Genomic DNA, 14,206 nt, shown 5'->3' with positions numbered 1-14,206 from the left:
AAGACCTTCCTGACACTCTCTTTATAAATCAGACAATAAATTCCTGCTCTCTTTTTTTTTTTTTTTTTCCACAGAGCTGCAGAGATTCACAGAAAAACAGAGCCATCAAATCAAGGAAAAATGCAAAGGACTGTGAATTAATTTAGCACTGAAGCACACACCACAGCAGAAAACTCTGTAGTTACTTGTCCTGGGACAAAATTACCCTGGGACGAAACCAGGGTTATGTTTCCCAATTTACAGTAATGAGTCATTTGAATGCTACTCTTCACTTTAGATTTCCCCCCTGCCCCATTTCTCTCTTCCCCTCTCCAAAACTTCACAAAAATCAAAACCAGGTTTTATCTTAGTAAAGACTTCTGAGTGCATGTAAGTGTGTTTTCTCTGCCAACAGACCTTCAATAGTGAAGAGTAACTTAAGTTCTTTCTCACAGTGCTGACAAGCTTATGCAATTTAACTTCATTTGTGCACACAGACAACTGTATTAGATAGGTCATAACTAAGAGCGTGACATGACCTCAGCTTTGAGCTTTAAGAGCATTATTTCACACTGAGTAACAAGTCATTAGACTGCAAAACTTACTCACATAGCATGATGCAAATAATTTCAGCAGTAACAGCACACAAACAGTGAATGGAGATGCATTAGGACATGCAAGATTCAGGAAGATACAGTTACTGATATTTTGCACTTATCGAAGTTATCTCCCTTAGTAACAGGAAAGGATTCTGTAAACAACAAGTTTATCTAATGCCACCATGAGAACATCACCCAGCATAACACATTATTGAAAGAAGAAACATTTCTTTAAGGAAGAGCACCACAAGAAATCATGGAATTACACAACAAGTGACAGATTCAAAAGGGGTATGTTTCTGTCAGTTTGTGGCTTAAACATCAAATTAAGTTCATATAGATCGCTACTTTCTAGGAAAGCAGAATTGCCAGATGGCATCACACCCATAGCCTACCTCTGACACTTCCTTCACCTCAGCAGAATGAGGAAAAGACTGGATCACATAAGTGAACCACAGGAACTGGTTACAACTCGACACTTTAGAAGTCTCCTCTTATCACACCCCAGACCTCCAAGCACTCATGTTTACAGCTGGGAGATTCTCTCCAAGCCTCCCCGGAATCTCCTGCATTCCCAATGTGGATACCACATGGCAGAGCGTTCCACTGCCTCATCTGTCCTGGGAAACACAAGTCTCTTGTGTTTCAAATTGCACTGCAAACTCTCCCCCCCCCCTACTTTCTCCCTGTCTCTTCTTCTTTTCTTTTTTTTTTTTTAATTAAACCATGCAAGGACAAATTGTGAATTCAGATCAAATCCATACATAACTTTGACATCCTCTTTCTTGGTTGTTTCACAGACTAATCCCTGTAATAATCATTAGGAGCACCAAACAAATTATCCCCACCATCTTTCCTAATATGCTCCTTGCTTTTCAGTGTTAAAAGGGGCAGACTTGCTGTCAGTATTTTACCATATTTTTAAGGATCACAGATATTCATATTCCTTTTTTTTAAAAATCATAAATGTTTGCTAGATTCTGTATATGGACTTTGGAGTTCATTGAGATAAGGGACTGTTCACATGCTCTACACTGACTGGTTTCCAAAAGCAGCCCTTTCAAAGCAGCCATCATCCCTGCACCATCCCAAAACCAGGCACAGCTTCCCTACTACATCTGATCCTGCTTAACAATCTACATGGAAACACAAACGTCAGAAAACTGTAACAGAAACATGCATTAAGTGTGAATGGGAACATTTGTCTAGCACATTACGTGACTCAGTGCAGTTATTCTTCATACAAAGGGAAAATGACAAACTGACACATAATTTTTGGAATTGCTTCTTTTTACTTTATTTTTTTATAAATGGGTATTATTCCATTTTGAAACCTAAAATCCATTTTTCATCTGATATCATGTGTTTATTTACCCTTTTAATAACTCTCCCAAATGGACTGTAATTCTTATGTGTTGATTGCATCAAAGGTCTATTTGAAGGCAAGGGTATTAACTGTGTTTGAATAGCTTCCTGTATTCTTACTCCATACCCCAAATCTAATCCTGTGAACTCCTACTGTCAGCAATAAACACCTACAGAGGGTTTATTTTGTTTTTAAATCCCAAGCCGCAGACAACATAGAAAAATAACCCAAAATCTAATTTTGCGTCAATTCTCTTTTTTCCCCCTTTTCCCTTTGAGGCAGAAATACTGAAGAGCCTGCCAGTAGCTGTGGCCCCAGAGAGAGGAGCAGGAGGAGCAGGCTGGCCTGCACCACTGAAACCCATCACATTCCTCCCGGGGTGGAGACAGGCTCACCCGGAGCAAGGCAGGCAGCAGATCTGCCATCACCCTGCCCCAAGGCTGGCTGTGCTGGGAAGCGGGTGGGGAACCAGATTTACTTTGTGACAGCCACTATCTCCACCGCCACGAAGGGTTTATCTGGCGTTGTTTTCACTTATAAAGCAGCAGAACAACCCACATGTGACAAGCGAGCTGGCTGGAAAACTCCTGTGTGGGAAACAGGCAAAGGGACAAGTTTGCTTTTCTCCTGCTGGGCAAAGTTTTATCCCAATCCCCAGCTGCCATCCCCAGCCTTGCCTGCACATCACCCCACATCGAGATTCCTCATCCTGGTTAGCCAGCGTGTGGCAGAAGACAAAAACTACCTCCTTTTATAAATTGCAGAGAAGGCAAAGCTTTCTCCTGGCTTCCTAGAAATTCTCAGAGAAAAGAACAAGCACATCTCCTGAAATACCATAGTTGTTTTTAAACCACTCTGCCAGTAAACTGCTGTACAAAATACAAATTAGCACAAGCTCTTCATTTAATTCACTTCTTGACGTGGGGCCTAAGCTCAGCTACCCAGAACTGACAAGCTGGTACTGTAACTTGGCACAGCTTCCTAGCCAAAGTATTGCCTCTTTTTCATGGTATGTTTTTAAACAGAATTATTTGCATTATGTACAGATATTATTTATAATGATACACAAGCCATATGGACATAACTGCCTGACATTTTTAATTACAGATTATTATGCTACCAGCTCCAAGAGAGACAACTCTCATGCTGTCATTTACCCCAAACAACTGCTATTTACCAGAAAAAAAAAGGGGAAGAAAAATGTGTCACCATAACCTCAGGGAGTTAAATCCTAAAGTTGTAATTCTGGGGCATAAAATGCAATTAAATATATTCCTTCTCCTCAGTTAGAAAAACAAAAACATACAAAGAAAAAGCAGGTTAGAGAGTTCAACAGTTAATTCAGTCTCTTTCATCTCACAGAAAGTTACCTTATAAACATTTCCCTGCTGTATTCTGCCAAAGAGACATGCAGATACTACGTAACATAAGATTGCTTTTTACAACTAAAAGCAGTATGGCATGTTTCAAAGAGCTTCAAAAATTCATCAGAAGAAACAAAACCTTTGTCAACAGCTGGAAGCAAATACAAGTACAAAAAACATACTATGAAACCTTTTATTGGAAGCCAGGGGTGCTTTTTAAAGAAAAAAGAAATACAAAAAGCATATTTCAGTGAACAATATTTACAAAGCTAACGTTATTTTTGTAACTATGAATACTTTTTCTAAGGCAAACAAGCCACAGAATTCATAAAAGAACCACTGCAATAGCCTAATCAAGAACTGATAAAGGGAGAGTTGAGAATAAACAATATTTTACTGCACTTGGGAGACAGCAGAATCCTCCCTCCCCACCTCCCTTCCCCCCCAAAAAAACAACACCAAACCAAAAAAACCCGACAGTACTGCCTTAGAACTAGTTGTTTGTACATACGAGGAGCTGAATTCCCATTAGAGTCCCTGAAACAGCAGCAAATTACACTGGACTACAATATTCCCCTGTACACAACACATACCTGCCTTGACAAGATTATCCCTTTCTGTGTGATCTTTCAGCCTGCCTTGCTCAAGTCATTTGCATGACATAAGGTCTGTCCCTCCTAATGAAATACTGCCATGAAATTGCAACAGGTGAAATTGCTTCTATTGGCAATAAAATGATTAGTCACTGAAGCACAGAAAATTTCAAGGTCATTTTGAAAAGGTCTCAAGAAGTCTGTCACAGCAACACTACAGAAGCGGGGATGAAAAAAAATAAGGAGGTGTATCTTTGCTTCACATTTATTTGCTCTGCATCAAAACAAAACTTGCACCTCATCAGTTGTACTCCCCTGCTTGATTTAAGAAAATATTTCACCCAATATATTTTGGTGACATCTATTTTTAGACTAGAAAAAGGTGACAGTAAGACTGAAGAAGTATAAGATAGCCAAGCCAGAGCCATCTACAATACACTAATTTATTCTTTCCCTTAAAATTACTGCATTTTGAATCACTGATGTTCCTTCATTTTTTTGCCAAGCTTTCTGTCAGAGCCATAAACCAAATTTAATGGGAAATAAATGTTTTCTAAATGTCTATAGAAGATACATTTAATTCCGATTATCTGATCCAGAAGTTATATCAAAAAACACAAAAAACCCCCCCATGCCTCACAAACGATCAAACCATCATTCCAAGAGTCTTAAAATTTAAAGAGAAAAGAGGACACTTGAAAGAGTTCTGTTTGTCATTTTCCTCTCTCTAAATAAAGGACTGTTGAACATCAAAAAAGATCAATGAAAATGGAAGGTTTACCTCTCAGCTGAAAGAGTGACCTGGTCAACCAAAGGCTTCCAGAACTGGTGCTCATTTTGGCAGTCAAGGCCTACACTTTTTTAAGCTAAACTGTCCAATAAAACATTCATTTTTCAATACATCCAATTCACTTTTCACACATCTGCTTGGGGCTTATGATTGACTAAGAGGCGTGCAAAACAAGCTCATCTGCGTATAATTGGAAGTCAAATTCATGGTATTTCATTATTTCCTCTGCTTAGTACATGTGTTGCTTATACTGAATTATTCAATGCTGCAAGACTTTGTGCATTTGTGGAGGAGCAGCCACTATGCAGCACCAAGAAAATGGGAGACATCAATTTGTTTTTCCACTTCCTCTCGCTGCTCCCTGTTAGTTCCTCGTTGAACTGTAATCTCCTGTGATTAGCTGCACCAAATCTTATTAGCACACCTATCAAAATACAGCAGCATAGTGAAAGGATATCCATAAGCTGCTATACATCCAATTGCAAACCATCTTCAACATCACAGAGTCAGAAGTTGACTATTTCCTCATTTCTCAGCTATCGTGGTCCCAAATTAAGGGTTATTATTTAGCAGTTGCTAAGAAAAATTTTTCACATCATTTACCATATTTAGAATATCTGCCTTATTTCATATGTCCAGTAGTTCACCTGCACTTCAAGAGGAAAAGGACAACATATGTTACTTACACCTCCGACTTTCCTATCTACACCAAGGAGAGAAAGCATCCAAGCAGTCCAGGTACTATCTGACCATACAAGCTGAGAAACATTTAAATTAACAGTATCCATCAGTGTGGTATACTACATAAAAATTTAAAATAACTCGTGAAAGGTAATTGTGCTAAATGTATATTAGACTTCTTAATCTGTTTTATACACTGTTGCCTGCTCTTACCCGCTGAAACCATTCCCAGGGAGCTGATTCAGAGCACAGGTCAAGCACTAACAGTGCTGTAGCTCTGGCAGCAAAGTCAACACCAGCTGCTGATGCGCTCTCAAAGATCACAAATACTTGTACAGTGAGTTCCACACTCCTCATGTGAGACACCCAAACAGCAAGTTTAGGGGGTAGGTATAACCCCCTACATACCAGAGATTGCTTCAGCATCTTCAGTTGGCACATGAAACAATGCAACTTCCTTCTATAATCAACAAAAACATTGTGTTTAGTCATGCTTTGAACTTCATGGTTTTTGGTTTACTAACCCATGTTTGAAAAGATCAAAAGTCAAACTGCTGTTTTCTGACTAGTGCACAGCAGAAGGGGAGGGGCAGACTTCCTTCCAGAAGGAAAGTTTTCTGCACAAACACCAATTCCTGCAAGGTCTTCAGCAACTCCTGGAGTAGCACAAGCACAATCACGTTCAGAACATTAAGATGTCACATAATGGTACTTGATTACACATCTGTCTTGAGTTAACTTAACTTGACCCAGCTCCACAGGGACAGCACTGAATGATGTCAAACTAGCTCATCTTGTTTCTTTCTCCTGTAAACCAACCGGATTGTTAAATTTGCTCACTATGCTGATGAAAGATCACAAAAAAAAAGCTTTAACACAAACAGGTGTCTTCCAGAAAAAGGGCCTTTGTCAGGCACTGCAGCTTTTACCAAATTACAACTATTCTGCTGAATAAAACATTTCTTAACACCATTACATATCTTAGCACATTTAAGTATTACTCAAGACAGAAGAGGCACCTATGTGATTAGTGCCAAAGAGCAACTGCCAAATAAACCACAGCAAAATATTCCACTTCTGTACCCATACTGTCTGAGCCTCTATTTCAAACATCAATAACTAAGCTTAATAGTCTGACATTTTTCAAGTCTCTGTCTATGACTGAAAAGATTACAAAGTCAGAAGATACTATTTGAGCCTTGTCTGAATTACATCAGTTCCCTTTATGTCCTGGGGAGCTCAGGCCTATTTCTCATTTTTACACTCTTTGCTTTTAAATAATTAAATGCACAATCAATAGGAATAGTCAAATAACCACAGGATTTTTAGTAACAATTACATTAAAATTGATTCCTAATTTACTTTCAAAAACATCTTAAGAACTCTCAGAAGTGCAGGGAAGTCTTCTAGCTATAGAAAAATCTGAACCAACTTACCCCAAAAAGTGTTTAGTCTATGCAGGATATTTTTGATGGAGTTTTACCTTTTATCAAATAAAATGTATTTCACTCTAAGTAGGACACATTAGAATCACAGAACTGTTAGAGTTGGAAGGGAGATAGTCTAGTCCAACCCCCCTGCCAAGGCAGGGTCACCTGGAGCAGGTGATGCAGGAACACGTCCAGGTGGGTTTGGAATGTCTCCAGAGAGGGAGACTCCATAACCTCTCTGGGCAACCTGTTCCAGTGCTCTACCACCCTCAAGGTTAATAAGTTCTTCCTCATGTTGAGGTGAAACTTCTTGTGTTTTAGTTTATGACCATTGCTCCTTGCCCTGAAAAGAGTCTGGCACCATCCCCTTGGCACTTGCCTTCGAGATATTTATGTGCATTAATGACACCCCCTCAGAACACTGAGAATTATTATATTACCTCAGTAGACTTTCTACAAACTGGTTTCATAAACCAACCATCAATGCTAAGACCCTGATTCTAAGCACATCCAAGTTGTCATACTGAGCCCTAGTCTACCCCAGACAAAAGTGTAGTAGCTCTAGGAGAGAATTTAAGACTTATTCCCATTCACGCCAGCTCTTCTCCCTTGCTTTACCAAGGACAGCTGTGTTTAAATATCTGGTGGTTTCATAGCATAATGGCAGTAAAAAACCCTCTATGCTGCTACCACAAAGAATCAGCTATTTTAACTGGCACGTGCACAGCAGAACTGCAACGTAGCAGAAAACCACGAAGCCAAGGCTTACTATCACTTCATAAAGGACAGATGGGGAGAAACAGGCTTTCCAACTACATCCTTAGAAATAAGGGGACCAGAGCAGAAAAAGTACAGTAGGTAAAGCACGTAAATGTTTGCAAAGTTGAAGGCAACAGAACAAGGCAAGAAAGAAAAACACATAAGAGGGTAGCAGAAGATGTGAAATCTAGCACTCCTCCATCCCTCTGCACAAACAAGTTCTTTCAGGTACTCGTGCAACCGCAGCATAGGCTGTGGAGACCTGTGCAGGATTTAGCCCCAGCTCCCTTCCCCTTCTCCTCCACTAAATCCACATCCCCATCTTGGACCCCCAGCTGGCACCAAAAGTTACCTGTACTTTCCTCAGAGATCTGCTGCTGGAAGCAGCCACTCTATTCCATCAAACTGTTCTGAATACCAGCTCCGGGGATCCAACAGCAGGTGCCAATGGCTATCAGAACGTTAATTCATACCAAAAACACATGAGTGAGGCAAGAGAATAGAACTCCCTTTAAGGAGGGAAACAGACATTGACATTAAGGCATACATAAAGGAAACCTGACTTTTCCACCTGCACGACAGGGTTGGTTGGAGATTTTTTCTTTTTTTAGCCTCAAAATGAGTGTAAGCCAGCTTTAATACCATGTCCCACTGTTTCAAACTAAAAACTGAAGTCCCTGTGAAACACATGCCTATGTACTAGCTTCAAAGTGCTCCTTTACGCCCTTCCTAAGAACTGAAACCACATTTAACTGCGATTTCAGACTTTTTATCTCCCTTTCCAGATGGTAACCTGGGTCTGCCCCAACACTTGCATGCAAAAACTAATAGAGCGTGAAGCTACAATTTTCCATATATACATGTGAAAAGCATGCATTGCAGAAAAGCCATTTCCTATCGAAATCACTTTCCCATCTTTTCATCTGGTGCAGCCCCTTGAAATATCACCACTATAAAATATGGCTTTAAAAAAAAAACACAGCTCTCTCTCTCTCCTGCGCCTTCACTTAAGCGTAGAATTACAGAGAGCACAGGCCAACCCTTCAGCCAGTGCACTCAGCTAAAGTTCATCGTCTTAAGGACGTCAACTTTTTGTTTGTTCAAAGACGGCGACCAGAATGTCAAGGTCACTTTTAGGTCTTTGAAGTGAGCGTGAACCTCCAGCCTACAACCGACCTGGCACTACGGATGAGCAGGAGGAATGTTACTTGAAGTCCTCCTCTAAACAGCACCTTTCTTTTATACACGCAGAAAACAGTCCAAAACAACGTGCAAGATTTAAACTCAGGACCTTATGGCCTACAGTGCATGAAGATGATAAACCAAGTCATGTTCATATAAGCTTTCTATATTATCACTCTGCCTCCTCAAAAAGCAGGTCCCCCTCTTCAAGTGAAAATTAAGGATTTACCTCTTTCGGACAGGGAAACACTTGACCAATGCTGTAGTGAGGGTTATCCCCTCAAAGGTTCTGTGTGATTCCAGTATGGAAGCACAGCTATAAATACACTGAAGGGACAGTTACACGGAAAGAAAGCTGGCATATTTAGGGATTGATTTATGGGATTGATTTAGGAGGGCAAACTCTTGCTTACAACTCTGTTCGTTAACAGACAGCACAACTGTACAGGATTTAGAGTCTGAGTGGGAAATTTTTTCAAACTTTTAAAAAACATTAATGCCTAATTCCTACAGGCTGGTAAAGAGGCATCCTGTGAATACACAATTAGACATGGAGAGTTGGCCAAAAATACAGTCCATGTCCAATTCAGCAGGGAAGCAGAACCCTGCTATGTCCCGTCAGGATGTTCTCTTTGCAAGTCTGATCCTGTGTCCTTCACACAAACAGGACTCTTGCCATTGGGAACCAGAGAGCAGGCTATCCCAAATATTATTTTTTAATTTAAACAGAGTCTCATTTCACCAGTTTCCTGGCATTTAAAAAAAACACACGTCCATAAGAGCAACAGTTCATCAAGAAGTGGTTGCTAATCGCTAACAGATGAAAACAACATGGTCACGTTAAAACCCGTAATTCACAGATTCTCAAACAAATCTGAAAGTTTAGCTGCTTAAAAGGGAAAAAAAAAACAAAACAGCCAACACTGGAAAAAGAAAAAAGAAAAGGAAAAAAAAAAAAGAAGGCCCAACATTTTGTCCCAATTACACAGATGCCGCGAAGCGAGCCGGGTGCCAATGGGAAAGGGCTCAGCCAGCAGCGATGACTCCTGGCATCACCCATCCCTCCTACGTGACCTGACAGCCTCCCCGGCGGCCCCGCAGCTCCGATGTGCCCTGTCACGGAATCTGCCCGCTCAGCAAACGCGCTCCATTTTCCTGCCAGGAGCGCGGTGTCCGCTCCGCTGCAGCCCCTGCGAGCGCAGCCACTGCCGAGCAACAGCGGGAACAACTTCGGGAAAAGAGACAGAAGCATTTCTCTTAAAACTCCCTCCGCCTTCTTCTCGGTGCGGAGAGTAAGGGCACAGCTTCCCCCCGGCCCCAGCGGGAGCGCTCCCGGGGCATCCTCGGCTCCCGCCGTCTCCGGGCCGACAGCCCCGGCTGCGATCCCGCCGGGAGCGGCTCCCGAGTGCCGGGGCGCCCCCCGCCCTCCCTGGGATCGGGCACCACCACCGGCACGGCAAGTGTTTACGTTTAAAAATACATATAGACCGAGCCCCGGATCCACAGGGAAGAGGGGGAAAACTCCGCCCCCCTCTCCCTGCTCCCGACTCCCTCGGAAAGGCGATAAAAAGCTGGGCTGGAAACATCTGACCGCTCAGCGCCCCTTTTTATAAGGGGAAAAAAAATAAGAAGGGGGAGGAAAAAAAAAAGGAAAGTAGGGAAATAAAAAAAAAAAAAAAAAAAAAGGGAAAATAAAGGTTGTGGAAGCCGGACGGGACGTGCCGGGCAGAAGTCCCGGCTGGAACAGGGAGGCGGCCGGGAGGGAGGGCGGCTGGCCCGGGCCCGGCCGGCAGGGACCGCGCGGGGAGGCCGGGCCGGGCCGGGCCGGGCGGGAGCGGGAGGCGAGCGCGGAGTCCCCCGGGAGACAAGCGGGGAAAGGAGGGAGAGAAGGAGGGGGAGCGCGGCCCGCGAGTGGGAGAGGGCACTCACGTAGCGTTTCAACTTCTTCTCCGGCGGGGACTTTCGGAGCCAGCCCGAGCAGACCACCTCCCCGCCGCTCATGGCTGCGCCGCTGCCCGCCGGGGCGCTCCCTCCTTTTCCTTCTCCTCCTTCTCCTCAGGCAGCGGCGACGGCACCGGCGCCCGGGCCGAGGGAGCCCCGATCCGCGGCGGCGGCAGCACCGCGCCCGCCCCGGCCTCCCGGGGCTGCGGGGCGAGGGGCGGGACGGGGCGCGGGGTGTGTGTGTGCCTGGCTCTCTCGGACAACAACCCGCCGGAGCGGAGCGGCGAGAGGGGCTGAGGCGGGAGGGTCCCCCCTTCCTCCTCCTCCTCCTCCTCCTCCTCGCCGCCGCCGAGTCACACGGACATCGGGAGCGACGACAGGGGCGGCCGCCGCCCCGCCGCAACTTCGGCGTCCCAGGGCAGGATCCAGGATCCAGCCACCGCCCCGCGCCGGTGGCACCGCCCCGCGCCCCGCCGGGACCCTCCCGCCGGGAACGGCCGCGGGGGGCTCCGCTCCGCTCCCCTCCCTCCCCTCGCCCCGCCGAGCTCAGCGCCGGCCGCCGCGGCTCCACGGGCTCGCTCCTTCCCCTTCCCTTGCTTCCTCCTCCCCCTGCGCCCGGGAGGAGGGGATCGACCAGCGCTGCTGCCTTCCCTCCCTCGCCTTGCCCTGCGCGGGGAGTGGCGGGGCGGTGGTCTCGCCTCGGGCTTGGGGCCGTGGCCGGGGGCTTGGTCCGCTCCCTCCCGGCCAGCGAGGGAGGGGTTTACCCTGGAATTCACCGCGCCGTGTGTTCCCCCCCCCCGCCCCTCAAGCCCCTTTCCCCCTCAACGCCGAGCGGCGGCACCTCCCCTGCCGGCCCCGCCTGCCCCCGCCCCAGCGCCGCCCCGAGCGCGGCGGCGGCAGCTCCCCCCGAAACTCCGCCGGAGCCTTTTCAAACAACAAGGGCTTGGAGAGCGAGAGAGAGGGAGGGAGGGAGGGACGGAGGGACGGGCTTCCCAGAGGGATCCTGGGAGCTGTAGTCGGCGGCCGGCGGGGACTGCGACGGCGCGGAGGGGCCGGGGGCGAAGGACGGGCTCCCGGCGCTGAGGGCGGGGGGCGGCGGCTCCTGCGCGGTTCCGAGGGACGGGGCCGGGAAGCGTGTGGAGATTCAAACAACAAACATTGAAACCGACGCTGAAATGGTGATTCTTTGAGAACCTGACGCAAAATCGTTCGCTAGCGATGGGGAAAACAAACAAACAAACCGACCCCAAACAAACAAACAAACGAACAAACAAACAGCAACCTAAAAAATCCCTATTAAAACTGCATTAAAAAACAGTTCGGCCAAAGTAAACTGCCCTTAGCAAGTCTGGAACTGCCTTAGAAAGAAAAAAAAAATTAAGGTTAAGACCCAATTCGTTCACCATCTCTGCTGTGGGCGCTCTCTGTCTCTTCCACTATGCCAGAATAGACCTCCAAATACGTAATAATAGCAAATAAAATATATAATCAATATAATCAAATAATATTGCATAAATAATAATAATAATAATACATTTTACGTTTTCATTTACAGTGAAAGTAACTATAATTTTTTATTTATTTATTTATTTATTTATTTATTTATTTATTTATTTATTTATTTATTTATTTATTTTAGATTACTAAACTGCAGAGTTCTGGAACGGGACCGCTGCTGTGCTGTTTAAGCCCCGGTGCTCTTCCACTGCAGAGAAATAGTCCCCCTAGTGTGCCTGGGCTGCAGGGAGCCCGGCGGTGCTGCCATTCATCCAGGTACAGTGCATTAAAAAGTTACAAAGGTGTAGTGTATAGGGGCATTTCAAGAAATAACAGGAAAAAATAAAGGTGAAAGCCCAGAGGTGTTAAAATCTGCGCAGCAATTCCAACGTAAATCTTTTAGCGATAATTACGACAGGTGAAGCACTATTAAGCACTAAAAGAAAGATCATCAAAGAAGAAGATATTCTGCCGAAAGATTTTGAAATAAGAAAACCAGTGAATATTGGCCTTTATCGATATTAAGAGTGCACAGATCCTGGCATCCAAACCATCCTTGCATTCATTTCTGCACATCGTCACTTCAGCTGCCTCAGTGAGGCCAGTGGAAAGAGTAAGAAAGTGATTTGATGAGTGCAGTTGGTAAACATGAACTCAAATTGTACTGGTAGGTTTAGATTTCAAGCTGAGTTTCAGTACAGCTCTTTTTTTTTAACTACTAATACTATTGTTTAAGAATCTCAACATTTGAGATTATCCAAGTGTCAGATAAGAACACAAAACCTTCCAGTTTCTTTTAGAACCCTGGAGATGATTTAGTATTGTCAGATCAAGAACATGTAGAATCAGTGTAAACTAACTAAAAATACCATTGGCTTTAGGGCGTTGCAATGTGATCCAATGGTTCATTTAAATCCCATTAATTAACCCATGTCTTGAGGGCCAATCAAAGAAAGCCTGTTTTGGCTCAAGCAGACTCTATGGAGGCACCAACCAAACAAGTTATCTGGTCCAAAGACACAAGATTGTCCCTGAGGTCAAATTTCAAAACATTACATTTGTATTTTAAAACATGCTGAAACCAGTATTAGCCTGGACTCCAGCATTAGTTTTCATATATTTGTTTGTCAGTTCATTTTCTTGGAAATAGCCATCCAGAGACAAATGCTGTATGAGGGTTTCATCCCTGCCATGTAATGATGAAATATACATTGGGGGAAAAGAGCTAATATCATTGTGAAGAATAATAAGTAATAAAAACTGCCTTTTAAACTATACTTTGTTGTTGAGCCTAATCACAAGCCCCAACACTGGATATAAAATTGCTTTATTGCATTGTTGAATTGAAGAAAACATAATGCAGCAAAGCAAGGTTTCCAGATCCCTAGTTAAGATGTTGTCTGATGGTCTGCTCCCTTCCTACTCATGGCAATGGATTTCCTTCCCTGCTCTCAGCCATTTGAGTTACCCATCCACAGTCCTGCTGGCGCCTTCACTAATCATCTCAGGAGAGGGCTGCACGGAACCCTCTCTTCCCAAGTAGGTGAACAGCTAGCAAATCCAAGATTATTAATGCTGTGGATTTCTGTGCATAACCAGCAATGCTCTACAGTTCATAATTTAGATACCCTGTATTAAGGTAAACCGGAGAAATTAAGACTAATGAAATACATAAACAGCACAACATTTAGGTCTGACTCTTAACACTCTTACAGCTGTAAAACTGTCTATGAAGAGAATAGTGAAATAATTATGCCAGATAGTTGCTCCGTGTAGAAAAATTCTTGCACTTAGCTAACTTAGACTAGGCTATAATTTCCTGAAAATAGGATAAAAATCACAAAGACCTCTGTCAAGAATGACTGTTAGACTTGGTTTGCCTGCTAAGCTCTTGTCCTGAAAGTTTAAACAACATTAAACGTGCTCCATTTTTAAATTCTCCTGCAATATGATTTGTGCTTGGAAGTACCAAATACCCTTTGGGGACAGCCACTGCTTGCAGGACTGCTGTAACCCTACGTCAGG

General features: G+C 44.2%; 1 protein-coding gene across 7 annotated transcripts in view; it reads right to left on the bottom strand.

The window, feature by feature from the left end:
* GAB1 (GRB2 associated binding protein 1) overlaps positions 1 to 11,498 on the bottom strand; it is a 101,320-nt gene extending 89,822 nt beyond the window's left edge. For 2 of the 7 annotated variants that reach the window (XM_051768113.1, XM_051768117.1), the window contains exon 1: positions 10,673 to 11,492. In XM_051768113.1, the coding sequence (XP_051624073.1) occupies positions 10,673 to 10,744 (72 nt within the window). In that variant the 5' untranslated portion in view covers positions 10,745 to 11,492. Of the gene's footprint in view, positions 1 to 10,672 lie in introns of all 7 variants that reach the window. The other 5 variants (XR_007899918.1, XM_051768114.1, XM_051768116.1 and 2 more) reach the window with 5 other exon arrangements.
* Between the last annotated feature and the right edge of the window lie 2,708 nt (positions 11,499 to 14,206).

Source organism: Manacus candei, unplaced genomic scaffold (assembly GCF_025592945.1).
Source record: "Manacus candei isolate 608988 ecotype Guabito, Panama unplaced genomic scaffold, ASM2559294v1 h1tg000092l, whole genome shotgun sequence".
NCBI lineage: Eukaryota > Metazoa > Chordata > Aves > Passeriformes > Pipridae > Manacus > Manacus candei.
Note: the sequence above shows the minus strand (reverse complement) of the source record. Positions and strands in the feature narration are given on the sequence as shown.